At 42.0% G+C, this 25,598-nt stretch overlaps 1 protein-coding gene across 12 annotated transcripts in view; it reads left to right on the forward strand.

The window, feature by feature from the left end:
• Positions 1-250: 250 nt before the first annotated feature.
• YAP1 (Yes1 associated transcriptional regulator) overlaps positions 251-25,598 on the forward strand; it is a 123,865-nt gene continuing 98,517 nt past the window's right edge. For all 12 annotated transcript variants that reach the window (XM_058446884.1, XM_032167236.2, XM_032167234.2 and 9 more), the window contains exons 1-2: positions 251-849; positions 3,827-4,077. In XM_058446884.1, coding sequence (XP_058302867.1) covers positions 529-849; positions 3,827-4,077 — 572 coding nt within the window. In that variant the 5' untranslated portion in view covers positions 251-528. The remainder of the gene's footprint in view (positions 850-3,826; positions 4,078-25,598) is intronic.

Here is a 25,598-nt window from a genome sequence, read left to right on the forward strand (position 1 = left end):
CGGGCGGGCGCGCAGAGGAAGGAAGAGCCGAGAGGAGGCGGGGCCGCGGCGGCGCGGGCGGGCGCTTCTCCTAACTTTAGTTTTGGCGTCTGAGGCGAGTTTCTGTCTCAGTCGGGCGCAGCCGCCGCCAGGGAAAAGAAAGGGAGGAAGGAAGGAACAAGAAAAGGAAATAAAGAGAAAGGGGAGGCGGGGAAAGGCAACCAGCCGTCCGGCCTCCGTCAAGGGAGTTGGAGGGAAAAAGTTCTCAGGCGCCGCAGGTCCGAGTCCCTCGCAGCCCCTCCCGAGGCGCAGCCGCCAGACCAGTGGAGCCGGGGCGCAGGGCGGGGGCGGAGGCGCCGGGGCGGGGGATGCGGGGCCGCGCCGCAGCCCCCCGGCCCTGAGAGCGAGGACAGCGCCGCTCCCGCCGCCCAGCGCCGCCCGGCCCGCAAGCCGTCGCCGCTTCTCCACCTCGGCCCGTGGAGCCGGGGCGTCCGGGCGTAGCCCTCGCTCGCCTGGGTTACGGGGTGCGCGTCGGGGGAGGCAGAAGCCATGGATCCGGGGCAGCAGCCGCCGCCTCAACCGGCCCCCCAGGGCCAAGGGCAGCCGCCTTCGCAGCCCCCACAGGGACAGGGCCCGCCGTCCGGACCCGGGCAGCCGGCACCCGCGGCGACCCAGGCGGCGCCGCAGGCACCCCCCGCCGGGCATCAGATCGTGCACGTCCGCGGGGACTCGGAGACCGACCTGGAGGCGCTCTTCAACGCCGTCATGAACCCCAAGACGGCCAACGTGCCCCAGACCGTGCCCATGAGGCTCCGGAAGCTGCCCGACTCCTTCTTCAAGCCGCCGGAGCCCAAATCCCACTCCCGACAGGTAACCTCGTCGCCCCTCTCCCCGCTTCCCCGTCAGGCGGGCCTCAGACCGGGGGGGCGCTCGGGAGCCGCGGCCGCCAGCTCTGGCCAGGGGAGGGGGGTTGCGGGAACTCTAGCTGGGGTGGGGGGGTCCGGAGGCGAAGTGGAGGAACTGGAGTCGTCCGCTCCGCCGCGGTGACCAGCTCTCCACTCCTCCCAGAGTCCGGGGCTGAGATTTGTTTTTCCCTTCTGAGTTTTTCTCTGCGGTTGCAGTCCCGGGGGGCGTGCTTTCCCTCCTTCTTCCTTTCTTTCTTCCCGGGGTTCCCGGGAGGTTGGCGGGAGTGGAGGAGGGGTAGGGAGGAAGGAAGGGGGTGGGGAAAGTCGGGCCTGGGCCGCGGTGGGCTTGCACAATGCGCGCGCCTCCGCGCGCTCCGCACCTTCGCTCCCGCCGGGGCCGGGCTGGGAAAGGGGGAGGGGGGCCTCTGGCATTTGTGTGTGGGTGTGTTGCCAGCGGCGGCCGAGTTTGTGAAGTTGAGCCCTGGGCCCCTTTCCTTTGCGGCCTCTCGATCCACTTCAGTCTCCTGGGGGAGTCAAATAATTGTTCTCTTGTTTTCCAGTGTTGATTAGAGGTGGGGGTAGAACCGGTCCATTTAGTTTCTTGCTCTTTCTTTCCTTCCCCTGTCCCGTTTCCCTTCCCCCTCCCCCTCCCGTTAGCGTTTATTTTCCTCGCGGCTCAGGCGATTTCAGAATACAGGTTTCGGGCTTCCCCTGCCCAGACTTTCCTGGAAGTTGTTTATGGAGTTCTTTCACCCCTGCGCTTTCCTTGTGTCTTGGAACTTGGGCCGGCTCGCTCTTATCAAACTTAGTAGGTCGCGTGTTGGTTTCCCAGTTGTAGACTATTATTTACAGTCGGCTGAAACGCTTTTGAATTAGCCACATCTGTACGTTGCGCAGGAACTGAGCTGCGCTTTACAGTACCGAGGTTTTAACACAAGCCTTTGATAATACACTGCAGGTTGACTCATAGGCTAAGTCCTGCCTAGTTCAACTGTGATTAAAAGTTAATGTTTGGGAAGCGATGACTAATTCTAGGATCGCCATTGCTTTTTAATTCTTATTGCGGATATGAACATGGCTGCTATTCCACATACACAATGTTCGATTATTTTGCCAACTTGATTCAGCATAGAAGTGAAACTATTTATAATGAGAGTGTTAACATTCCGATAGGTCCCAGTGGATTTGTTTAGTGTAGGGTTCTCTCTTTTTCTTTTTTATTTCTTTTTTTTTTTTTTTAAGAACTTGCTTCAGGCTAAACTTCAGCATAGAAACTTTGCCCGAAAGTTAATAGGTTTTCCAAATACTGCAATGTAGTTAGCCCACTCGGGCTGTAACTTGAGTGGAAAGAAGAGTTACCGCCCCCACTCCCATTCCCTCTCCTATTTGCAGGCCTGTTGTATAGTCTCCTGTCGGAGACCAAAGGGTTTTGGAACTCAGAAAAACTCACTTAACCTGATGACAAAAACCCGGGTTAAGGAGGAGGAAAGAAGGAAAAACAATTTAGCTGCTTGCTTAAACACTTCAATTTGTCAGAAGTAGACTTAGGTATGCTTTTTTCTCTTACCCCCCGAAGTGGGTTTATGGACTCATTGTGGGTAAATGTATGTTGGCATGCACCCTACAGACTGCACAGTATGTTTTCAAAGTATAATACACATAGATTGGGTCCCCCATTTTGTGGCATCAGCCACAAAGAATCACAACTGGAAAGTGTACTTTTTCTTCTAGTAAATAATTTTTACAAGAATTTATATCCAGCAGTTCTAAAATTCATAAACTATTATAGTTTTGTTTGTTTTAAATAAGTTTTTAAGTGTTTTGCATCTGTAAATTCGACTTTTATTTCTGCTAATGATTTCCTAAATCATACTTATTCTGATGGGAAACTCAAAAAGGTATATCACTTTAAGGTATTAATGACTCCACTGAGTCCTTCCAGTTTCCTTACCTTTGTGAATCTAGAAATTCTAACTTTTTGATAATCAAACTCTAATTCTAATTAAAAACATTTTAAAAACTATGCAAGATTATGAATAGTACAAATCTAAGTTGTAAATACTGTTCACAACACAAACTGGTGACTGTAAGTTCTTTTATATACATCCATTTTTCCGTCATGAAAACTATTTTACAAACGAGAAAACAGGCATATGGAAGTTAAGATACTTGTTCAGTGTCACACTAGCCACCTTAGACTGGAACTCAGATCTTTGGGGTCTGAATGCAGAATTTTTTTTGCTTGTATAGAGTTGTGGATGTGTGTGAGTTCTTAAGTTATAATTGGATTGATAACATCTTTATCTTCTACATACAAAGATATAGTTGGGTTATTTTCCTCCTGTTCATTGTAGATGGCTTTTAAGAACATTTGGGCAGTTCAAATTTGTTGCTCTCATTAAAATTTGTGTAATTTGTTATGATTTCTTTATTAATGGCATTTTATCATGGTGGGAATAAATGACAAGGGCTTGTTTTTTCTTGGGCTTGACCTAGAAAAAAAATTAATTACTTAAAACCTAGTAAAAAATGTATATTCTTTGTGTTGTGTTTATACTTAGAACATTTTAGAACTTGTAAAAGCACCCATAACTGCACTGACCTCTTAAAAATTAGGTTTTAAAATTCACTATTATTTTTGAAATGTTTTATTCATTCAGTACTAGTTGCCCTTACATGTCTAGTGCGGAGTAGGTGGAAATTCATTAGATGGACTGCTCATCAATAAAATTACAAACTTATAAAATTTATATTAAAATTATATAATATTTAAAGTATCCATTTGAAAACCTGTGTTCTCCAGTGTTGAATATTAAATGTTGAAATGCTCCTTTTACTTAGATATTCGGCTGCAATTAAGTGCTGACTGAGAAATTTAAAGGGACTCAGTTGTGTTTTGTTTTGTTTTTTTTTTTAATTTTTCATCTTAATATTCCTAATAGGCCAGTACTGATGCAGGCACTGCAGGAGCCCTGACTCCACAGCATGTTCGAGCTCATTCCTCTCCAGCTTCTCTGCAGTTGGGAGCTGTTTCTCCTGGGACACTGACCCCCACTGGAGTAGTCTCTGGCCCAGCAGCTACACCCACAGCTCAGCATCTTCGACAGTCTTCTTTTGAGATACCTGATGATGTACCTCTGCCAGCAGGTTGGGAGATGGCAAAGACATCTTCTGGTCAGAGATACTTCTTAAAGTAAGTGAAATAATGGTGGGAGACAGTTATCTAGGAAAAATATGTACTGGAAAACACAGTAAAGTGGTGTCAAGATACAGAATATCATTTGTTTTTATGTTTAATATTTATGTTAAGCTCTGTAGCTCTGTTATATCTTCCATATATATGTTTCAGTTTGGCATGACCTAAATAACCTTTGTTAGTATGGGTAATATTTTGAAAGCTTTACTGAGTCTTGGTTCTGAGCCTCCTTATAATCTTTTCTTTTGTGGAAGTTTGGTTATTCTCATTTTGAGCTTGTGCCAAGCCTGTTAATTAGCCTAGCACAAAACAGAAAGAATACCATGAAAATTTTCAAATTCTGGGAATTACAGGGCTAGCAGCGTCTTACGAAGTACGTATGGTGCTACTTGTATCTTTTTAAATAAATATTTTATTGGTAGAGAACTACAAAATAAGTAGGGCTTTTTGGGGAGTCTAATTTTACAGTATTTTGAATTGTGAAATGACAAGCACTACAGCCGAAGCTTGATGTGACTTACCAATATTTCCCCAAAAAATGTAAAGGGAAATATAAATTTTTAGGTTTCATATGCAGTTGCTCAGTGACAAACTTCTTTCAAGCTAATAGGTCTTCACAACAGAAACCCTCCTCTCTGGGAAAACAAAAACATGACCATTGGGTCATTTATTTTTTTTTCAGTCTTTTTGTGTTTAACAAAATGGCAAAATTGCACTAGGCTGAAAAGACCTAAATAGAATTTTCTCTCGCCTAATTTTGAAATTACAGATAAGCCCTCAATTTTTTTCTGGCTTGTTTGGATCAAGTATATATAAAATGTTGACTAAAACTAATTATAATAGACTGAAATTGATGTCTTTTAAAAAGCTCACTTAATAGTGTTTAATCAGGTTGAGATAATAAAGTGAAAACAGTGTAAGTTTTGATTCAGATATGTCTTGACAGTCTACTGCTAAGGCAAATGTAACATTTATTTATCATATCAGATAATACCATTAAGGATGTTTTGTTGTGTGAATCCTAATATATGTTTTATATTGTCTTCCAGGGTGGGTTGCTACTTTGTAATGTAAGATAGAAAGTTTTGTGACAGACTTACAGAAGAGCAAAGGAAAAGGTTTGATTGTGTAAAGTTCGTACAGTTTTTTTTGCCCCCTTTCCTGCAACTTTTTCTTTTCTTTTCTTTTCTTTTTTTTTTTAATTCATTTTCTGGTGTCCTGGTATCCATTTCAAAGGATCAGGTTTCAACCAGAACAGTAAAGGGCCTGAGACTGGAAAGTACACACAAGTCTGGCAAACTCATCTGCATGAGCAAGATCATTTGTTCTCAAGCAGACATCCAAAGTAAATGATTGAAAGAGCTGCTAGCTGTGAAGGATGTGTCTTGAAGGGGAAGGGAGTGGAAACAAACCAGGTTGTTAGGAAGAAAAAGAAAGGCTGCACTTTTTTGAACCTCTCCCTGCTGGGTCACATGCTGACCTGGGGAGGTTTTTAAACAGCTTAATAGCCTGCTTGCCTTCTTTCTTTGGTTGATGCTGTGGCTAAAAGTATAAGGTTAAAGAGCAACATCTATGCTCTTCTTCTTAGTTCTTTGTACCTTGTAATTGCTTGTAGGTGATATCTGCCTATGATTTCATTATTTTGAATGAATGATCTTTTTTTGAGCTGTAATCAGTATTCTAGATACGGTTGGCCTTCCATATCTGTGGGTTCAGCATTCATGGATTCAACCAACCTCTGATTGAAAATATTTGGAAAAAAATTCCATCTGTATTGACTGATGTACAAACTTTTTTCCTTGTCATTATTTCCTAAATAATGTAACAACTATTTAGCCTTTATATTGTATTATTATAAGTAATCTAGAAGTGATATTAAGTATATGGGAGACTATGTATAGGTTATATGCAAATATTATGCCACCTTATATGAAAGACCAGAGCGTCTGTGGATTTTAGTGCATGTGAGAGGTCCTGGAACCAATCCTTGACCACAGATGCTAAGGAATGACTATTCATTTTTCAGAGTTTCCAATGATTCTTCCTTTGTGAAGAAATGTTTCTCTTAAAGGTATTGATATATGTGGATGGATTAATGAAGGATATATACCTTCCAGCCCCAGTCACCTCCGTTCACCCCTGTCAACTATGGGCCTGTAAGGAAGATAAACCAGGCCAAAATAAATAAATCTCAAATTGTGTCATAGGAGAAAAGGTTGCAAGGGTAGAGAGATATTTACCTGGAAAAGAAAAAACTGGGAGGAGGAGAGATAAGACATGATTGTTGTTTCAGTGTTTCTGGGGAGCTTTCATGTGGGATTAGGATTAGTCTTACTATATAAGAAATGTGAGGAATTTTGATTCCATGGAAGAATTTTCTTATATAAAACTTCTAAGAACTAGAAGAGTTTTCCTGGACAGGTAAATCTTGCTCAATAAATGTAGGTAAAATCATGGTTACTTGGTATCTGTCAGGGATTCTATGGAGGCCCCTAAACATTGGAAGTGGGAGAAGAATGCTGTGGGCTTATAAAATTTTGTATTTTAAAGGTATCTGCTTTATGAACAATATGCAATTTGGAGAAATGTTATGAAATACGATTATTTCACCTTCTCCAGTTAGCTACTTCCATGATGTTATGGGCTGTATAGTTGTTACAACTTCTTTTTGTGTGCTGAACAGATAAATGAGATAAATATCCTAACCATTAGTCAAAGATGATGATAAACTAAGCTTTTGATGCCAAGTTTCTGTTGTCAAAGTTCATTTTTAGCCTGGTTTTGATGTTTTAAACTAGGGCTGTCTTTGTAATCAATATTTATATACTTTTCTCTTATACCTAAAGAAGAGTGTTGTTGTCATCAGATGTAGAATAAAGATTTAATTTAGTTGCATATTTTACACTTGTTTTCGCAGTGACACATTTTATTTTAATGCACCTTTTTAGATATTTGTTGGAACTGACTTTTAAGTTACAAAGTCTGTAACTTATTGAGATTTATATTTGGCATGAAGAACCTGACTATAAATGGTCCAGACAGGCAAGACGATGTAATTTGAGAAAAAACTTAGAAATGTTGAGTTAAGAAACAACCCAGTTGTTGCCTTGTGACCATAGATGATTGAGTTTTTGAAGTTAGTTGGCCTATCATCTAGTTTCCAGGCAGCATGATTACTGAACGATTATAGGCAGGCAATCATTCGTCCTTTTAAAGCCCTCCTTAGGTCAGTGAGATCTTGTGGAGAAGACTTGTACCTTACTTTGGCAAGTGATACGGTGGAAGTATGGTGCTAGCTACATTTATCAGTGTCTTGTTTTCAAGCTGTGGGATGAATGTGAAGTACGTAGTAAACAAGGCTTAGCCATATAATATTTGTTCTACTGCATTTACTATTCAAAACTAATTTCTTTACCATTGCATTGACCTTTCATTTTAAAAGAATTCATTCTCTTTATGACTCTGAGAGTTATTACCTTCTTCAGCTGTCTTACGGTTTTCCTACAGGAAATAGTTCTTCAAGTAGTTGGTCAACAACTTCCTATTTCTTTATAAGCTGCTGAATAACTTCCTGACTCAGTGTTCTATAATATCTCTGGTTTCAAGGAGTGTTTTTACTTGCAAGGTTATTTTATTGACTCTGATGCCTTGTAACTATTACCATGTTCAAAGATATGTGTTCTTATATATAATGTACCATATAGGACCTTATAATTTGATCTAAGGAATCTGGATCAGTGATTTTAAAAGTTTGTACATTTGCATTGTTTTAATAATGTTCTAATAATTTTTAAAGCATAGTTTTGTTTCATTTCCATTGTTAGTCATTTTCTGAATAACTGGCCACAATGTTTTTAGTCTGTGAAGATTCAAGGTTTTTTGTGGCTGTGATTTGATTAAGTTATATTGAGTATCTTGGTGTACAATTTAAAAAGGATATGTTTTTCAGAGATTTTTGACATTGCATGGCATAAAACTTACCCATATTCCTATATTAATTTGCCTTGTAGATGTGATTGATCGCTATACATAGGCTGATTCTTTCTTTTTTCTTTCTTTCCTTTTTTTTTTTTTTGGAGACAGAGTCTTGTTCTGTCGTCCAAGCTGGAGTGCAGTGGCGCGATCTTAACTCACGGCAACCTCTGCATCCTGGGTTCAAGTGATACTTCTGCCCCGTCTCTATAAAAATACAAAAATTAGCCCAGTGTGTTGGCGCACACCTGTAGTCCCAGCTACTCAGGAGACTGAGGCAGGAGAATTGCTTGAACTTGGCAGGTGGAGGCTGCAGTGAGTTGAGATTACGCCACTCCACCCCAGCCTGGGCGCCAGAGCCAGACTCTGTCTCAAAAAAAAAAGAAAAGACTATGAACATATACAGTGTATGTTGTTATCATATACAGTGTACCTGATATGTATACAGTGTATACGGAACATATACAGTGTATCTTCGTAATAAAGATTAGGCGTTTTTAAAAGGAAGTTTCATGAAGAATAAGACTATGCTGTTTCTTTCTGTATCAAGTATAACCCAGTTTCCCTTTAAAACTGAAAAGCTTGTAATTTTGCCATTAAATGTTAAGTTGCACACGTGCACATGTATACACAAACAAAAAACCAGTTCAAATTGCGATCACGAAGTATTTCCCTATTTGAGGGAAGACCAGTCTCTGCTTGTTTGTCTTGCTATTGAGGCTGAGTGGAGAGAGAAGATGAAAGTACGCCCTCAGCTCTGGGGGGTGGGGGAGAGCTTACTTCTGCTCAGTGGGTGGGCATCCCGGGGAATAATGGCACACAGTGCCACAGTGATTTAGGGAGAAAACCCTGGAGAAACTGTATTCACCAGTGGCAGAAGAAAAACAGTTGGAAGATAGTAGATGTGACAGAGTAAATAGAACATAGAGATTAACATATTCCCTGGGAAAAATAATGGAATGTTTTTAGTGTGAACTAAGAAGTTCACTAGAACTTCTTTGCATTATTTAATTTGCAACATCATTCAAAGAACAGACTATCACTTGGTGTGTTTAAAAAATTATGATTCTTAGTTCTAGAAAGAATTCCAGAATTATCTCTAGAAGTTTAAATGTAGCAGAATCAATTGACTGCAAGATGGTAGGCTAATTTTCTTTTTAAAGTCACATTAAAAAAAAATACCCTTTCCTAAAGCTTTATCTTAGCCATTTAAAAAAAACCCAGACATCTAGATAGCATTTAAATAGTCGAAACTTGAAAAAAAAAAAAAACCCAGGTTTTTACAACCCTAAGATCAGTCCTCTTTAGTTATGTAGAGAAATATTTTACTTTGTAGTTAGAAAAATAATGTGAATTCACAGCTTAAAATACTCACGCTATCATGACTCTGCATTGCCTTGTACCTTAAAGCTTTGAGGGGAGGTAAACTGTAAACCTTTTTATTGCCAAAATATATATAGAAATTTAGGCTTAGGACCAATCAAAGTGAAGTCATTTTAAAAATCAGTTGCTAAGATTTAAGATTATTCAAACTTAATGCTACCCTCTGTAATAGCATAATTTAGCCATTAATTGTGGCTTGAAAGTTTTTAATAATAGCTGAGTAGCATTGTATAAAGGGTGGTCTTAAAGAGCTGTGTCGTTCTATAACTGTGGTTACTAAGTGATGCACTTCTTACAAAAAGGGCTTCTGATTCTAGGATTAATCAGAACTTCAAACCATGAAAGGGACATTGCTGTTTCTATGAAGAAGAATTGCTTCATGCTTCTGGTTGCTCAAGTGCTGTAGCACCAAGTTTCCTGGGAACAAGTACTGCCACCGTGGAAGCACTTTTATTTACGTAGGGCTTGACCCCTTCTAAATGCAAACAAAGAAGTTTGGTTTAAATCACAGCAGTCCTCCCCACCTCCCCTTTAATATTCTAGACAAGGAAAATGGTCAGTATTTAATCCTCATTTCGCTCCTAGCATGAGAAGAATCATAATTTTTAAACACACCAACGAAGTGATAGTCTGTTGTTTCTGTGAATGATGTTGCAAATTAATAAAATAATGGAAATGGCAGTATCTATTATTTGGGTTTTCTTCCACCAAATATTTTCAATGCTTTATTTGTGATTAGTGCCATTACTTCATTTGCTGTCACTTTAATTTGTGTCTCTATCTCTTTATGGGATGTTAGTCACTCGACTATCAAATTCTTCAGCAGGATTCTCAGTTGGGGGTGGGCGAGGGGACATTTTATTAAAAGCTCCTTCCTTTCTCTTCTTGCAATTGATTACTTAACCTAAAGGGAGGAGGATTTTTGTTTGTTTTTAAAGTAAGGTATTTATTTGGCCAGTAAGTATGTTTAGAGAGTTGATATTTGCATGAAAATTGCTGCAGATTTGATTTGGGATTTGGAGTAAAGATAGTGTGTTTGTTAAAGTGCTACTGTGTGCTTTGACAAAATGGAATGTAGTATAGAAAGTTGCTTGAAATTCAACTTGTATACCTTGCCACCTAGGAGGTGAAGCAAGATGTGGGTTTTTTTTTCCTGTATGTGGAAATAGATGTGGGGGTTCTTTTGTTTTATATTTATTAAACAGTCCTCCCTCACTCTTATTCCTTCATGTACGGTAGTCCCTCCCCACCATCCATGAGTTTCCTTTCCAAAGTTTCAGTTACCTGCCATCAACTGTGGTGTAAAAATATTAAAATGAAGAATTCTAGAAATAATTCATGGCCAGGAGTTGTAGCTCACATCTGTAATCCCAGCACTTTGAGAGGCTGAGGTGGGCATATCATTTGAGCTCAGGAGTTCAAGACCAGCCTGGGCAATGTAGCAAGGTCTCGTCTCTACTAAAAATACACAAAAGTTAGCCGAGCATGGTGGCACCTGCCTGTAGTCCCAGCTACTCGGGAGGCTGAGGTGGGAGAATCACCTGAGCCTGGGAAGTTGAGGCTGCAGTGATTGTACCACTGCACTTCAGCCTAGCCTGGGCAATGGGAGTGAGACCTTGTCTCAAAAAAAGCCAAAAACAAAAAACCAGTTCATAAGTTTTAAATTACAGTGTTCTGAGTAGCGTGATGCAATCCTGCAATCTTGTGCTGTCCATTCTGGGATGTGAATCCTCTCTTTGGCCGATGCATCCACACCGTCTTTGCTACCTCCCACCCCACCACCCCATTGGTCACTTAGTAGCCACCTCAGTTGTCAGATCAAAGACTATAGTATATATATAGGATATAGGGTTTGGTACTATCCACTGTTTCAAGCATCCACTGTGGGGCTTGGAACATTTCCCCTGAGGATAAGTGGGGGACTGCTGCCTCTAATTTTAGGCATTTCTTTTAATAAGGTATATGATTTTTTTGTATTTGTTTGGTTTATTTTGAGACAGAGTCTTACTCTGTCACCCAGACTTGGAGTGTAGTCGCATGATCACTGCTCACAGCAGCTTCTACCTCCCAGACTTGTGTGATCCTCCCACCTCAGCCTCCTGAGTAGCTGGGGCTACAGGCATCCACCACCGTGCCTGGCTAATTTTTAAATTTTTTGTAGAGACGGGGTTTTACCATGTTGCCCAGACTGATCTCAAACTCCTGGACTCAAGTGAACCTTAGGCATGAACCACCACACCTGGCCAGGCATATGGTTTTTATTATAAAACTAACATTTATTAGAGAGAATCAGAAAATTCAGGAAAAGAGAAAGGGGGCCTGGTGGCTCATGCCTGCAATCCTAGTCTTTTGGGAGGCTGAGGTGGGCAGATAACTTGAGGCTAGGAGTTCAAGACCAGCCTGGCGAACAGTAAAAACCGGTCGCTACTAAAAATAGAAGGAAAAAAAATGGGCGTGGTAGTGCATGCCTGTAATCCCAGCTACTCCTTTTGGGAGGCTGAGGCATGAGAATCGTTTGAGCCCAGGAGGCAGAGGTTGCAGTGAGCCAACATCACACCACTGCACTCCAGCCTGGGCAACAGAGCCAGACTCTGTCTCAAAAAAAAAAAAAAAAAAAAAAAAACGGAAAAAAAGAGAAAGGGAAGGAAGCACCAGATTCTACCAATGAGAGGTGTTTGAAGAACCTTGTTTTCATAGCCTGTGTATAAATGTATATTTTGAAATTTAATTTTTAGGGAAGTAACCTGTACATTGATTTAGAAAAATCCCTTAATACTGTAAGGTTTATAAAGAAAAAGAGCAGGCTGGGTATGGTGGCTCACACCTGTAATCCCAGCACTTTGGGAGGCCAAGGCAGGTGGATCACCCGAAGTCGGGGGTTCGATACCAGCCTGGCCATCGTGGTGAAACCCCGTCTCTACTAAAAAATACAAAAATTTGCCAGGCATGGTGGCAGGCACCTTAATCCCAGCTACTTGGGAGGCAGAGGCAGGATAATCGTTTGTACCTGGGTGGCGGAGGTTGCAGCAGTGAGCCGAGGTCGAGACATTGCACTCCAGCCCTGGGGGACAAGAGTGAGACTTCTCTCAAAAAAAAAAAAAAAAGCAGTGACTGTCTATCTCTGGCTTGCAGCTTGCATTCTTCAGAGGCAAGCACTTTCCACTCCTTTTAGGTGTTTTTTTCCCCGGTACTTTTAAAAATTCCATATTTATAAAATATATTAAATTGCTATTTCTTGAATTTTCATCACCCCTCAAAATCCTTCTTTTCTTAATCCTCCCATTATAATGACTATAATTATTTTGTTAAATATTTTTTACATTATGACCATGTTGTGCCAACAGCAGAGTCATATAATGTACTATGATTTTCTGGAAAATTCTATATTTCCTTGCCTGGCCAATTGTTAATTGCCATGATTTTTTGTTTTTACTTTTGTTGCTTTTTGCCCACCTTGGAGGTATCCTTAGAGTCCTTTGTCTTCCTGCTCTGTGCTAGACTTGTTGCTTCAGAGTTGTCATATTAGGATGTTCCTTGGCTTTCATCCTAGGGAGTCTCTGGATCACTCTTATGGGTTGAATACCCTATTTTTCTCTTTCTTTATTTGCTCACTCTTTTGAGTTTGTTCATCCCCTAGAAATTTGCAGAGGAAAGGGGTATGTGGGAGGTAGCTGTGTTGAAATCTCTTGTCTCTAAAACTATCTTTCTCTGTTAACATTTAGTGGGCAGTTTGGTTGTAGCATTTAAGGTTATTTTCTCATGAAATTTTGATGGCATTACTCCATTTTCTTTCTTTTTTTTTTTTTTAGACAGAGTTTCGCTCTGCCGCCCAGGCTGGAGTGCAGTGGCTGGATCTCGGCTCACTGCAAGCTCTGCCTCCAGGGTTCACGCCATTCTCCAGCCTCAGCCTCCCGAGTGCCTGGGACTACAGGCACCCACCACCTCGCCTGGCTAATTTTTTTGTATTTTTAGTAGAGACAGGGTTTCACCGTGCTCTCGATCTCCTGACCTCGTGATCCGCCCGCCTCAGCCTCCCAAAGTGCTGGGATTACAGGCGTGAGCCACCACGCCCGGCCACTCCATTTTCTTTTTCTTTTCTTTTTTTTTTGTTTTTTTGAGATGGAGTCTTGCTTTGTCACCCAGGCTGGAGTGCAGGGGTGCGATCTCAGCTTACCGCAACCTCTGCCTCCCAGGTTCAAGCGATTCTCCTGCCTTAGCTTCTTGAGTAGCTGGGATTACAGGTGTGTGCCACCACGCCCCAGCTAATTTTTGTATTTTTAGTAGAGACAGGGTTTCACCAGGTTGGCCAGGCTGGTCTCGAACTCCTGACCTCAAGTGATCCGCCCACCTTGGCCTCCCAAAGGGCTGGGATTACAGGCGTGAGCCACCGCGCCCGGCACTCCATGTTCTTCTAGCTTCCAGTTTGCTAATTGAGTGTTTGCTTTCCTTGGGGATTTTAGTATTTTGTTCTTTATATTGGGGTTCTGAAATTTCATGATGTCTTTTGATATGCTCTTTTAAAATTCATTGTAAACAATGCCTGGTCATGTATCGGTTCATGTAAAGAAACTCGGTCTTCAATATGGATGATGCCCCTCAAGATTTTGCAGTACAGTTGCCCTAAAGTACAATGTCCAGGACTGTCTTTCAGGCATGGAATCTTTCAGTCCTGGAAAATGTTTCTTTTATTAGTTCCCGGGTAATTTCTTCCAGCCTGTTTTATCTGTTCTTTTTTTTCAGGAATTCTTGCTAGTCAGAATAACTCTTTAATTTTCTTATCTTATCCCACTATTTTCTTTCACTTAGCATTTTGTTATGTTTTCTGGGAGATCCCTTCAACTTTAAATTTTTCTGTTGATTTTTTTTTGTTTTGTTTCTGAGATGATGGGAGGGGTCTCACTCTGTTGCCCAGGCTCAAGTGCAGTGGTGCGATCTCAGCTTACTGCAACCTCTGCTCCCGAAGCTCAAGCCATCCTCCCTCCTTAGTGTCCTAAGTAGCTGGGACCACAGATTGCGCATCACCATGCCTGGCTAAGTATTTGTGTTTCAGGTAGAAATGGGGTTTCACCATGTTTCCCATGGTTGGTCTCAAACTTCTGAGCTCAAGTGATCCACCCGTGTCCGCCTTCAGAAGTGCTGGGATTACAGGGATGAACCACTGTGCCTAGCCAGATTTTTTTTTTTTTTTTTTTTTTTGAGACAAGGTCTTCCTCTGTTGCCCAGGCTGGAATGCAGTGGCACGCTCAGGGCTCACTGCAGCCTCAACTTCTGAACCTCAGGTGATCCTCCTGCCTGAGCCTCCCCAAGTAGCTGGGACCGGCTAATTTTTGTGTGTGTATGTGTTGTAGAGACCGGGTTTTACCATGTTGCCCAGGCTGGTGTTGAAGTTCTGGGGTCAAATGATCCACACACCTTGGCCTCCCAAAGTGCTAGGGTTACAGATGTGAGCTAGTGCGCCTGGCCTGATTTTCTTTTTTCCCCAAAAAGCTATTTCTCATTCTTTTACTTATTTATTTATTTTTTTTGAGACAGGGCCTCGCACTGTCACCCAGTCCTGGAGTGCAATGGCACAGTTTTGGCTCACTGCAGCCTCCGCCTCCTGGGTTCAAGTGATTCTCCTGCTTCAGCCTCCCGAGTAGCTGGGATTACAGGCATGCGCCACCATGCCTGGCTAATTTTTTTATATTTTTAGTAGAGATGGAGATTCACCATGTTAGCCAGGCTGGTCTTGAACTCCTGACCTCAAGTGATCCGCCCACCTCAGCCTCCCAAAGTGCTGTGATTACAGATGTCAGCTATATCATGCCTGGCCTGTTTATCATTCTTAATTTCCAGTGAGTCTTTTCTGAGCTCATTGTTTGTTATTTTTAATAACATGCTGTTCTTATTTTATGGTTGTAGTAATACAATATCTCCCTTAGGATATACTGTTTCTTTTTATATTTTGTGCTGATGCCTTCATTGTCTGGGTAGGCTTCATTGGAGAGTAATACAACAGGAGCCAAGCCCTGAAGTTGCAGGGACCCCGAATGCCACTGTCTTAGTAATTTCCTCTTTTAGTGGCCATTACGTCTAGTTAAAAGTCTGCCAGTCTGGAGAGCACCAGTGGTGATGGGGGTTAGGACTCAATACCAGTGTTCTTGGGCTTGACAGTGTGGAGCCTCATCCCTGCTCTCAGCTATGTCATGTGTTTGAATCCAGAGTCCCCAGGTCTATTTTTCTGAAATCTGAATAATCAATTTCCTCCTTGGGCCGAGCAGAGAGGTGTGTGCAGTAGGTTTTTAAAAAGTTGTATGTAAGCTGAATTTTTGTGAATCCAGTTTATAATTACAGGTTGACTATAGAAAGTTGCCAATTTTCTAACCTCAAAACAGTGACTATTAGCCATTTTTTATGATTTGGTTTAAACATTACAACATCACTTTTTACTGAATCCTTGATATGGTTTGGCTGTGCTCCCACTGAAATCTCAACTTGAATTTTATCTCCCAGAATTCCCACATGTTGTGGGAGGAACCCAGGGGGAGGTAATTGAATCATGGGGGCCGGTCTTTCCCGTACTATTCTTGTGATAGTCAATAAGTCTCAAGAGATCTAATGGGCTTATCAGGGGTTTCCGCTTTTGCTTCCTCCTCATTTCTCTCTTGCCCCCGCCACGTGAGAACTGCCTGTCACCTCCCGCCATGATTCTGAGGCCTCCCCAGCCATGTGGACCTGTAAGTCCAATTAAAACCTCTTTTTCTTCCAGTCTTGGGTATGTCTTTATCAGTAGCATGAAAATGAGCTAATGCAGTACATTGGTACCAAGTAGAGTAGGGCATTGCTGAAAAATACCCCAAAAATGTGGAAGTGACTTTGGAACTGGGTAAAAGAGGTTGAAACAGTTTGGAAGACTCAGAAGAAGACAAGAAAATGTGGGAAAGTTTGGAACTTCCTAGAGACTTGTTGAATGGCTTTGACAAAAATGCTGATAGTGATATGAACAGTTAGGTCCAGGCTGAGGTGGTCTCAGATGGAAATGAGGAACTTGTTGGGAACTAGAGCAGAGGTGACTCTTGTTACGTTTTAGCGAAGGGACTGGTGGCAGTTTGCCCTTGCCCTAGAGATTTGTAGAACTTTGAACTTCAGAGAGATGATTTAGGTATCTGGTCGAAGAAATTTCTAAGCAGCAAAGCATTCAAAAGGTGACTTGGGTGCTGTTAAAAGCATTTAGTTTTATATAGGAAGCAGAGCATAAAAGTCCAGAAAATTTGCAGCTTGATAATGCAGTAGAAAATAAAAACCCATTTTTTGAGGAGAAATTCAAGCCAGTTGCAGAAATTTACATAAGTAGCAAGGAGCCTAATGTTAATCCCCAAGACCATGGGGAAGATGTCTCCAGGCCATGTCAGAGACCTTCATGGCAGCCTGTCCCATCACAGGCCTGGAGGCCCAGGAGGAAAAAGTGATTTTGTAGGCTGGGCCCAGGGTCCCTGTGCTGTGTGCAGTCTAGGGACTTGGTGCCCTGTGTCTCAGCCACTCCAGCTGTGGCTGAAAGGGGCCAACGTACGAATCAGGCTGTGGCTTCAGAGGGTGGAAGCCCCAAGCCTTGGCAGTTTCCACTTGGTGTTGAGTGTGCAGTTGCACAGAAGTCAAGAATTCAGGTTTGGGAACCTCTGCCTAGATTTCAGATGTATGGAAACGCCTGGATGTTCAGGCAAAAGCTTGCTGCAGGGGTGGGGCCCTGATGGAGAACCTCTGCTAGGGTAGTGCAGAAGGGAACTGTGGGGTTGGAGCTCCCACACAGAGTCCCCACTGGGGCACTGCCTAGTGGAGCTGTGAGAAGAGGGCCACCATCCTCCAGACCCCAGAATGGTAGATCCACTGATAGCTTGCATCGTGCTCCTGGAAAAGCTGCAGACACTCAATGCCAGCCTGTGAAAGCAGCTGGGAGGGAGGCTGTACCCTGTAAAGCCACAGGGGTGGAGCTGCCCAAGACCATGGGAATCCATCTCTTGTATCAGTGAGACCTGGAGTCACAGGAGATCAGTTTGGAACTTCAAAATGTGACTGTCGCACTGGATTTCAGACTCGCATAGGCCCTGTAACCCCTTTGTTTTGGCCAATTTCTTCCATTCGAAACGGTTGTATTTACCCAGTATCTGTACCCGCATTGTATCTAGGAAGTAACTAGCTTGCTTTTGATTTTACAGGCCCATAGGTGGAAGGGACTTGCCTTGTCTCAGATGAGACTTTGGACTGTGGACTTCTGGGTTAATGCTGAAATGAGTTAAGACTTTGGGGGAACTGTTGGGAAGGTATGATTGGTTTTGAAATGTGAGGACATGAGATTTGGAGGGGCCAACTGCAGCATGATATGATTTGGCTGTGTCCCCACTGAAATCACAACTTCAACTTGAGTTATATCTCCCAGAATTCCCATGTGTTGTGGGAGGGACCCAGCGGGAGGTAATTGAATCATGGGGGCTAGTCTTTCCTGTGCTATTCTCATGATAATGAATAAGTCTCATGAGATCTGATGGGTTTATCAGGGGTTTCCACTTTTGCTTCTTCCTCATTTCTCTCTTGCCACTGCCATGTAAGAGGTGCCTCTCACCTTCCACCATGATTCTAAGGCCTCCCCAGCCATGTGGATAAGTCCAATTAAACCTCTTTTTCTTCCCAGTCTCAGGTACATCTTTATCAGCATTGTGAAAATGAACTAATACAATCCTTGAGTGCTTTTAACAAGCAAATGCTTACTTCAGTTATATTTGTCCTTATCAGTATCACTTTTGCTAGCTTAACTTTTTGCGTGTTAGATTTTCTTAAAGGGAGAATTAGACTCTGACACGAGAGTGGTTAACATTGAATGGACAATCTAAGAATTTTGTTCAGAAGGTTTGGATTCTGCTCAGAGAGCCTGGAGACATAATTCCTATTCTTATATATGATAAGGGAGGTAGTCCTCTCTGTTCGTATGCCATTTCCAAGTTCTTTGTCTAGTTAATATGCACAGCTTTAAAAATTAGGGCTTTAAATTAAAACAGCCTTATAGAATTATTGGCTCTCTCTCTCTTCGTCTCTCCCTCTCTTCCTTTTTTACTTCCCTCCCTCCCTCTCTGTTTCCCTCTCCCTAAACCCTGTGTCCCCTCCTCAGTCTCCTGACACTGTCTCTCTTTCTCTCATCAGTATAGATGGTGGTAGGAAAAATGTTTATACATATCTAAATTGATCAGTAATTGTAAATATGCAGTATACTGTATAGGTTAACCCTGAGATGTATTTAACTGGGTTTTATCTCAGTTTCTGTCTGGCAAGTGGTGTTCATTTAATAGAGAACTCAAAAAAGTAGCCTGTGTTCAGTCCTTAATAGACCACTGTTGATGTCATAGAATAATTTTTTTTTTTTTCTATATACTATCATATGGTCAGGTAAGCATTTTTAGAGAATCAGTTCGAATTTCATGAAGACTGGGTTTAGGTTAAAATACATTCATCTGGGCCGGGTGTGGTGGCTCACGCCTGTAATCCCAGCACTTTGGGAGGCTGAGGTGGGCGGATCACGAGGTCAGGAGTTCAAGACTAGCCTGACCAACATTGTAAATCCCGTCTCTACAAAAACACAAAAATTGGCAGTGCATGATGGTGGGTGCCTGTAATCCCAGCCGCTCGGGAGGCTGAGGCACGAGAATCTCTTGAACCCAGGAAGCGGAGGTTGCTGTGACCCAAGATTGTGCCATTGCATTCCAGCCTGGGCGACAGAGCAAGACTCTGTCTCAAAAAAAAAAAATCATCCATAGATGATAGCTGAGATGTGTTAGGACCCTTTATTGTTTTTTATCTCAAGTTGAATTTCTCCAGGTCCCCCTTTTCAGTAGTCTCGTCCTTGTTTAGGTCAAAAGTGGTTACATAGGAAAAAGGAAGCAAACCTTTTTTTTTTTGAGATGGGGTCTCGCTCTGTCGCCCAGGCTGGAGTGATGCAGTGGCACTATCTCAACTCACTGCAACCTCCACCTCCTGGGTTCAAGTGATTCTCCTGCCTCAGCCTCCCTAGCAGCTGGGATTATAGGCATGCACCACCACACCTGACTAATTTTTGTAGAGATGGGGTTTTGAACTACTGACCTCAAGTAATCCACCTGCCTCAGCTTCCCAAAGTGCTGGGATTATAGGCGTGAGTCACTGTTCCTGGCCAGAAACCTTTTAAAACTGCATACAAGCAAAACCAGGCCAGACCACCATATAGCAGTCAGAGAAGAGGGTTTTCTGAGTCATAAAAGGTATTAAAATACTGAATGGTGTGAGGAAGAGTGGAACAGAATTGCTACACCTTAGTTCATGTAAAATAAGGAAGTGTGTTAGAATAGCCAAGTGCTAAGATTAGAAATGAGCTAAATAAATGGAGATTCCTGAGACCCTGCCTGGAACCAATTCTTACCAGTGTTAGGGTCACAGTTAAAATTTCCCAAGCTCTCCTGGATAGCGATTGATTGATTGACAGGCTCTCATTCCAGTTGCCCAGGCTGGAGTGCAATAGCATGATCTTGGCTCACTGCAGCCTCAATCCTCTGGACTTAGGTGATTCTCCACCTTAGCCTCCTGAATAGCTGGGACTACAAGAGTGTGCCACCACACCTGGCTAATTTTTGTGTTTTTAGTAGAGATGGGGTCTTGCCATGTTGCCCAGGCTGGAATCAAACTCCTGGACTCAAGCAATCTGCTCACTTCAGCCTCCCAAAATGCTGGGATTACAGGCATGAGCCACCACACCTGGCCTCTCCTGGATAACTACTTTTTTTTTTTTTTTTTTTTAAGATTTAAAAAAACTGGTAAAGAGTTGTCCAAATACAGATGTTTCTGTTTTTCCTCTACACATGTTCAGACTGATATAGGTTATGTTTCCAAAATCATGTAGTTTGGATGGGTTCCAAATGATGTAATAGGATCACTTTTAACCCCTCCCAGCTGGAGGGTATGCAGGCTTTCCTGTTAGGACTAGTACAGATCTCTTCTTATGGGTGAGAAAATAGTCACTGTTTCTTCACAGTGATATATAAGTGTCATTGTCCTCTGTGTTTGAGGATAAACCATGCCCTTTTTGTACCTGTCTGTCTTCTTTGAGTTGGCGCCCATCATACTGCAGATAAGAATTTGCACAGCTTATCAATAAGCCAGTTCTCTCTCTTCCGTCAAATACTGGGTGGTTTTCTCAAAAAAGACCCACATGGTTCTGGATAAAGTGTTCGGTTACTTGCTTTGATGTAGTTGTAGTTTCTAAAACTATAGCCTGAAAGAGTAGCCAATGCTTAGTCTTTAGTAGGCCATTGTCGATGTTGCTCTTCCTGCCGTTTTTTTTTCTTTTGAGACGGAGTCTCGCTCTGTCGCCCAGGCTGGAGTGCAGTGGTGCAATCTCGGTTCACGCCATTCTCCTGCCTCAGCCTCTCCGAGTAGCAGGGACTACAGGCGCCCGCCACCACGCCCGGCTAAGTTTTTGTATTTTTAGTAGAGATGGGGTTTCACCGTGGTCTCGATCTCCTGACCTCGTGATCCGCCCGCCTCGGCCTCCCAAAGTGCTGGGATTACAAGCCCTGCCATTCTTTTCTGTGAACTCACTATAAGTGCTTTTGATCTCTTGATTTTATAAACACCTTGGTAGTGGTTTTATGTAGCAGGCGTTGTTCTGAGGGTTTAGTGGATCCCACTCTGTAGTTGGGACAAAATTAATAACATGCCAGTCTTGATGGACTGGATAGGTCTCAAAACTTCATTGTAAGTCATCTGTCTTGTTTGCCTTTTCATCGATAACTGTCCCTCACGATTGAGGCTATGAGGTCAATAAAGAGAGATCTTGCCATCTTTGTTCAGCATTATGTGTGTAGCTCTTGATACATTTATTGGCAGATGACATGCCATAGACTGCTCATTTATTTCAGAGTCCATTGGTCAATAGCCTTCCTGATTGATGACTGTAGTTTCTGCATAATTATGATTGCCCTTTTCACTCTTGAAAGTATCCCACAATGGATGATAAATTACATATGCGAACTAGAGTATTTACTATGTGTATTCTAAAGTTAATTTTATGAGTTTGAGATTATTTTTAAGCTTTAACAGAAACTATTAAGGGTACTGTTTGTCTTCTGGATATAAAGCAACAGTAGTTCACTTTATGGTATTATAAATTTTGTTCCATGGACAGTGAACATCTGATTGCTTTAGGATTAAATGAGTAAGAAATTCTGTTGTAAAAGTGATACCAAGCCTGGCCAACATGATGAAACCCTGTCTCTACTAAAATTTTGTACTAAAAGTACAAAAATTAGCTGGGCATAGTGGTGTGCGCCTGTTGTCCCAGCTACTTGGGGGGGGGCTGAGGCAGGAGAATCGCTCGAACTTAGGAGGTGGAGGTTGCAGTGAGCTGAGATGTCACCACTGCATCCCAGCCTGGGCAACAGAGTGAGACCCTGTGTCGAAAAAAAAAAAGTGATACCGGTGAGCAGACAACTCTGGGAGGCTGAGAGAAAAGTCATGAGGTAGTAGCATGGGTCAGATAGTACTCAAGTCACGCTTAAGGGAGTTAGCATTTTCAACTAGTGATTGTGTGGACATTGGAGGAGTCAAAGACAGAGCTGCCAAAAGGTTTTCTGGTGAAACCAAAGGTCTTTTCCCTCCCCACCTTGAATGACATTGCATCTCAAGGGAGTCCTCGCTTGATGCTATTAATTAATTAATCTCAGTTTACTTTGCATTCTGACTTTGGGTATTTTTTTCATTTTTTGAAATACAGTTCTGATATCAAAGCAGTTGAAAAGCCATTTAATGACTTGGTTTTATTCACTGTTTGAGACAGATTGTTTCAAAGTGAGGACTGTGCATTACACGAACATAGTTAACTATAATTGTATCCTGTATACATTTTTTAAAGGTTTGTTTTGATGTTGGCACCTGTTTAAGATTTTCCTTTTTTGCTTCTTTTGGACACCATTTGTCAGAAAATGCTGGTTGAAAGGGATTGTTTGCATTTCATTTTTTGGTAAATTCAGCTTCATGTTCATTTGTTTACCCATAAACTTACTAGAATTGTGCAAAGTGAATATAAACTGTTTTCACACATTGGTTATTCCTGTTTTAGTTAGTAATTATCACTGCAAATTGAATTAATAGGAAAATGTGTAAAACATTACGATTTTTTACTTTTTTTATTTTTTACTGGCATAGGGGCCCGGCATAGTGGTTCATGCCTGTAATCCCAGCACTTTGGGAGGCCGAGGCAGGAGATCACCTGAGGTCAGGAGATGGAGACCAGCCTGGCCAACATGGTGAAGCCCCGTCTCTACTAAAAATACAAAAATTATCTGGGAATGGTGGCGCGTGCCTGTAATCCCAGCTACTCTGGAGGCTGAGGCAGGAGAATCACTTGAACTAGAGAGTTGGAGGTTGCAGTGAGCCAAGATGGCACCACTGCACTCCAGCCTGGCAACAGAGTGAGACTCTGTCTCAACACTAAATAAATAAATAAACAAACAATTTGGTTTAAAAAATACTAGGATTTTAAAAAGATTTTTAAACTCGACAATTCTTAATAAGCTCTAGGATTTTAGGTTTATTAATAAAACTTTTGTGACACACAGAATTTTTGGTTTTTTTTGGGACAGAGTCTCACTCTGTTACCCCAGGGATGGAGTACAGTGGCGATCTCAGCTCACTGCAGCCTCCACCTCCTGGATTCAAGCAATTCTCCTGCCTCAGCCTCCCGAGTAGCTGGGACTACAGGCACGTGCTACCATGCTCGGCTAATTTTTGTATTTTTTGTAGAGATGGGGTTTCACCATGTTGCTGAGGCTGGTTTCAAACTCCTAGGCCCAAGTGATCCGCCTGTCTCGGCCTCCCACATTGCTGGGATTACAGGCATAAGCCACCACGCCTGGCCTAGAATTCTTTATCTAATGTCAAAGTTTAATATGGTTTTGGGAGGAAGTTATGAGTTTCACAAATGCTTATAATTAAGAAATAAGTTTAGATGACAATAGCATATTAGGCTGTTAAGATTTCAACTCTGCTGTTTATAGGAAGCCACATGGAGGTCATTTACGGTTACTGGTTATCTTAGTCAGCTTGGGCAGCCATTAAAAAAAAATACTATAGACTGAGTGGCCCAAATGAGAGAAATTTATTTCTTATAGTTTTGGCATGGTAGATTTCATCCTGAGGTCTCTTCTCTTGGTTTGTAGGTGGCTGTCAATCTCCCTGCATGCTCACACGACCGATTTTTGTACATACAGTAAGAAAATACACACTGTCATGTCATTTTTTTGTAAGGGAACTGATTTCATCATGAGGACCCCACCACCCTCATGACCTGATCTAATCATAATTAACTCCAAAGACCCTATCTCCAAATGTCAGCACATTGAGGGATTAGCACTTCAGCGATGACTTTTGGGAGGACACAGATACTTAGTCCAAAACACTGTTTTAGCTGAAAAGAGTTTGCATTATGGACATTTATGTTTGAAAAATCAGCTATTTAGGTAGTGGTGGTCTCTCACTTTGCCATTGACTTGTTAGGGAAACCTTTTGCTTTCTCATTTCAAGGTGCTAGATTAGTACCTTATTATCATACTTAATCTGTTAACTATGATTTAGAAATATCAGGATGCTATAAACAGCATGGAATTATGTGCAGATATACGATTGAGAGTTGGATTTTTTTTACAACTCAGTATTGTTCTCCGTATTATTTAGAGGTATGTACTTTGTCCTAATATGATATGATATGGCTCTTTTTTTAATCTATGAAAAATTAAATATATATATATATAAAAGAATGCATAAAACACACTTATTCTAAATAGTGATTTTGATGGAAATACCCATCCAGGTTAACCACTCTCCAGGTTAATAAAGAGAATATTGCTAGTTCCTTAGAAGTCTTCCATGTACCACTCACAGATCACATCCCTTTCCCTCTATCCAGAGATGACTTCTGGCCTTTTATCTTACCTTTTTTTCAATTTGAGAGATAGGGTCTCACTCTGTAGCCCAGGCTGGAGTATAGTGGCCTGATCACTGCTCACTACAGCCTTGACCTCCTGGGCTGAAGCGATCCTCCGGCCTCAGCCTCCTGGGTAGCTGGGATTGCAGGTACATGCCACCATGCCAGCTAATTTGTTTTCCTGTGTTTTTTTTGAGATGGAGTTTCACTATTTTTGCCCAGGTTGGAGTGCAGTGGTGCAGCCTTGGCTCACTGCAACCTCCGCCTCCTTGGTTCAGGTGATTCTCCTGCCTCAGCCTCCTGAGTAGCTGGGATTAAACGTGCATGCCGGCTGATTTTGTATTTTTAGTAGAGTTGGGATTTCACTGTGTTGGCCAGGCTGGTCTTGACCTCCTGACCTCAGGTGGTCTGCCCACTTTAGCCTCCCAAAGTGCTGGGATTACAGCCTGACCATAATTTTTAATTTTTAATTTTTTGTAGAGATGGTGTCTCACTATGTTGCCTAGGCTGGATTATTTTTTAGTTTTACCATCTATATGTGTATTTCTTTCAGTTACTTACTACTGCATAACAAACTACCCTAAAATTTATGGCTTAAAACAACCATTTTATTGTATCTTACAAATTTGTGAATTAGGAATTCAGTCAAGGCACAGCAGGGTGATTCTTTTCCATGCAGCATTGATGGAGGTCACTCAGTGCCATTCAGCTGGCAGACTGGATCCAAAGATAGCTTCACTCATAGGTCTTGCTTGCACTTTGGTGTAGATGACTGGAAGGCTGGGCTTAGCTGGAACTGTGTACCAGAGTGTGTGTACATGGCCTTTCTAGCATTGTGGTCTGAAGGCAGTTGGATTTCTTAAATGGTAGCTGAGATTTCTTAGAGAGGCAACTTCAAGAGGCTTGGGCAGAAGTTTCAAGCTTCTTAAAATCTAACCTTGGACATCCGATTGTATTGGTCAGGCCAATCACCAAAACCAGAATGGATTCAAGCCAAAGGAATTAGACTTCATTTTTCAATGGGAGGAATAGTAAAAAGTCAGTGGTCATTTTTAATTTGCCACAGTTCTTATAATAGTTCTAACTTTTAAAATTTTATATAAATGAAGTAATATCTGCAAATACTTTTGCAGTTTGCATCTTTTGATCAATTTTGTGGGACTCCTGAATGTTAGTATAGTTCATT

Source organism: Hylobates moloch, unplaced genomic scaffold, assembly GCF_009828535.3.
Source record: "Hylobates moloch isolate HMO894 unplaced genomic scaffold, HMol_V3 SCAFFOLD_11, whole genome shotgun sequence".
Taxonomy (NCBI): domain Eukaryota; kingdom Metazoa; phylum Chordata; class Mammalia; order Primates; family Hylobatidae; genus Hylobates; species Hylobates moloch.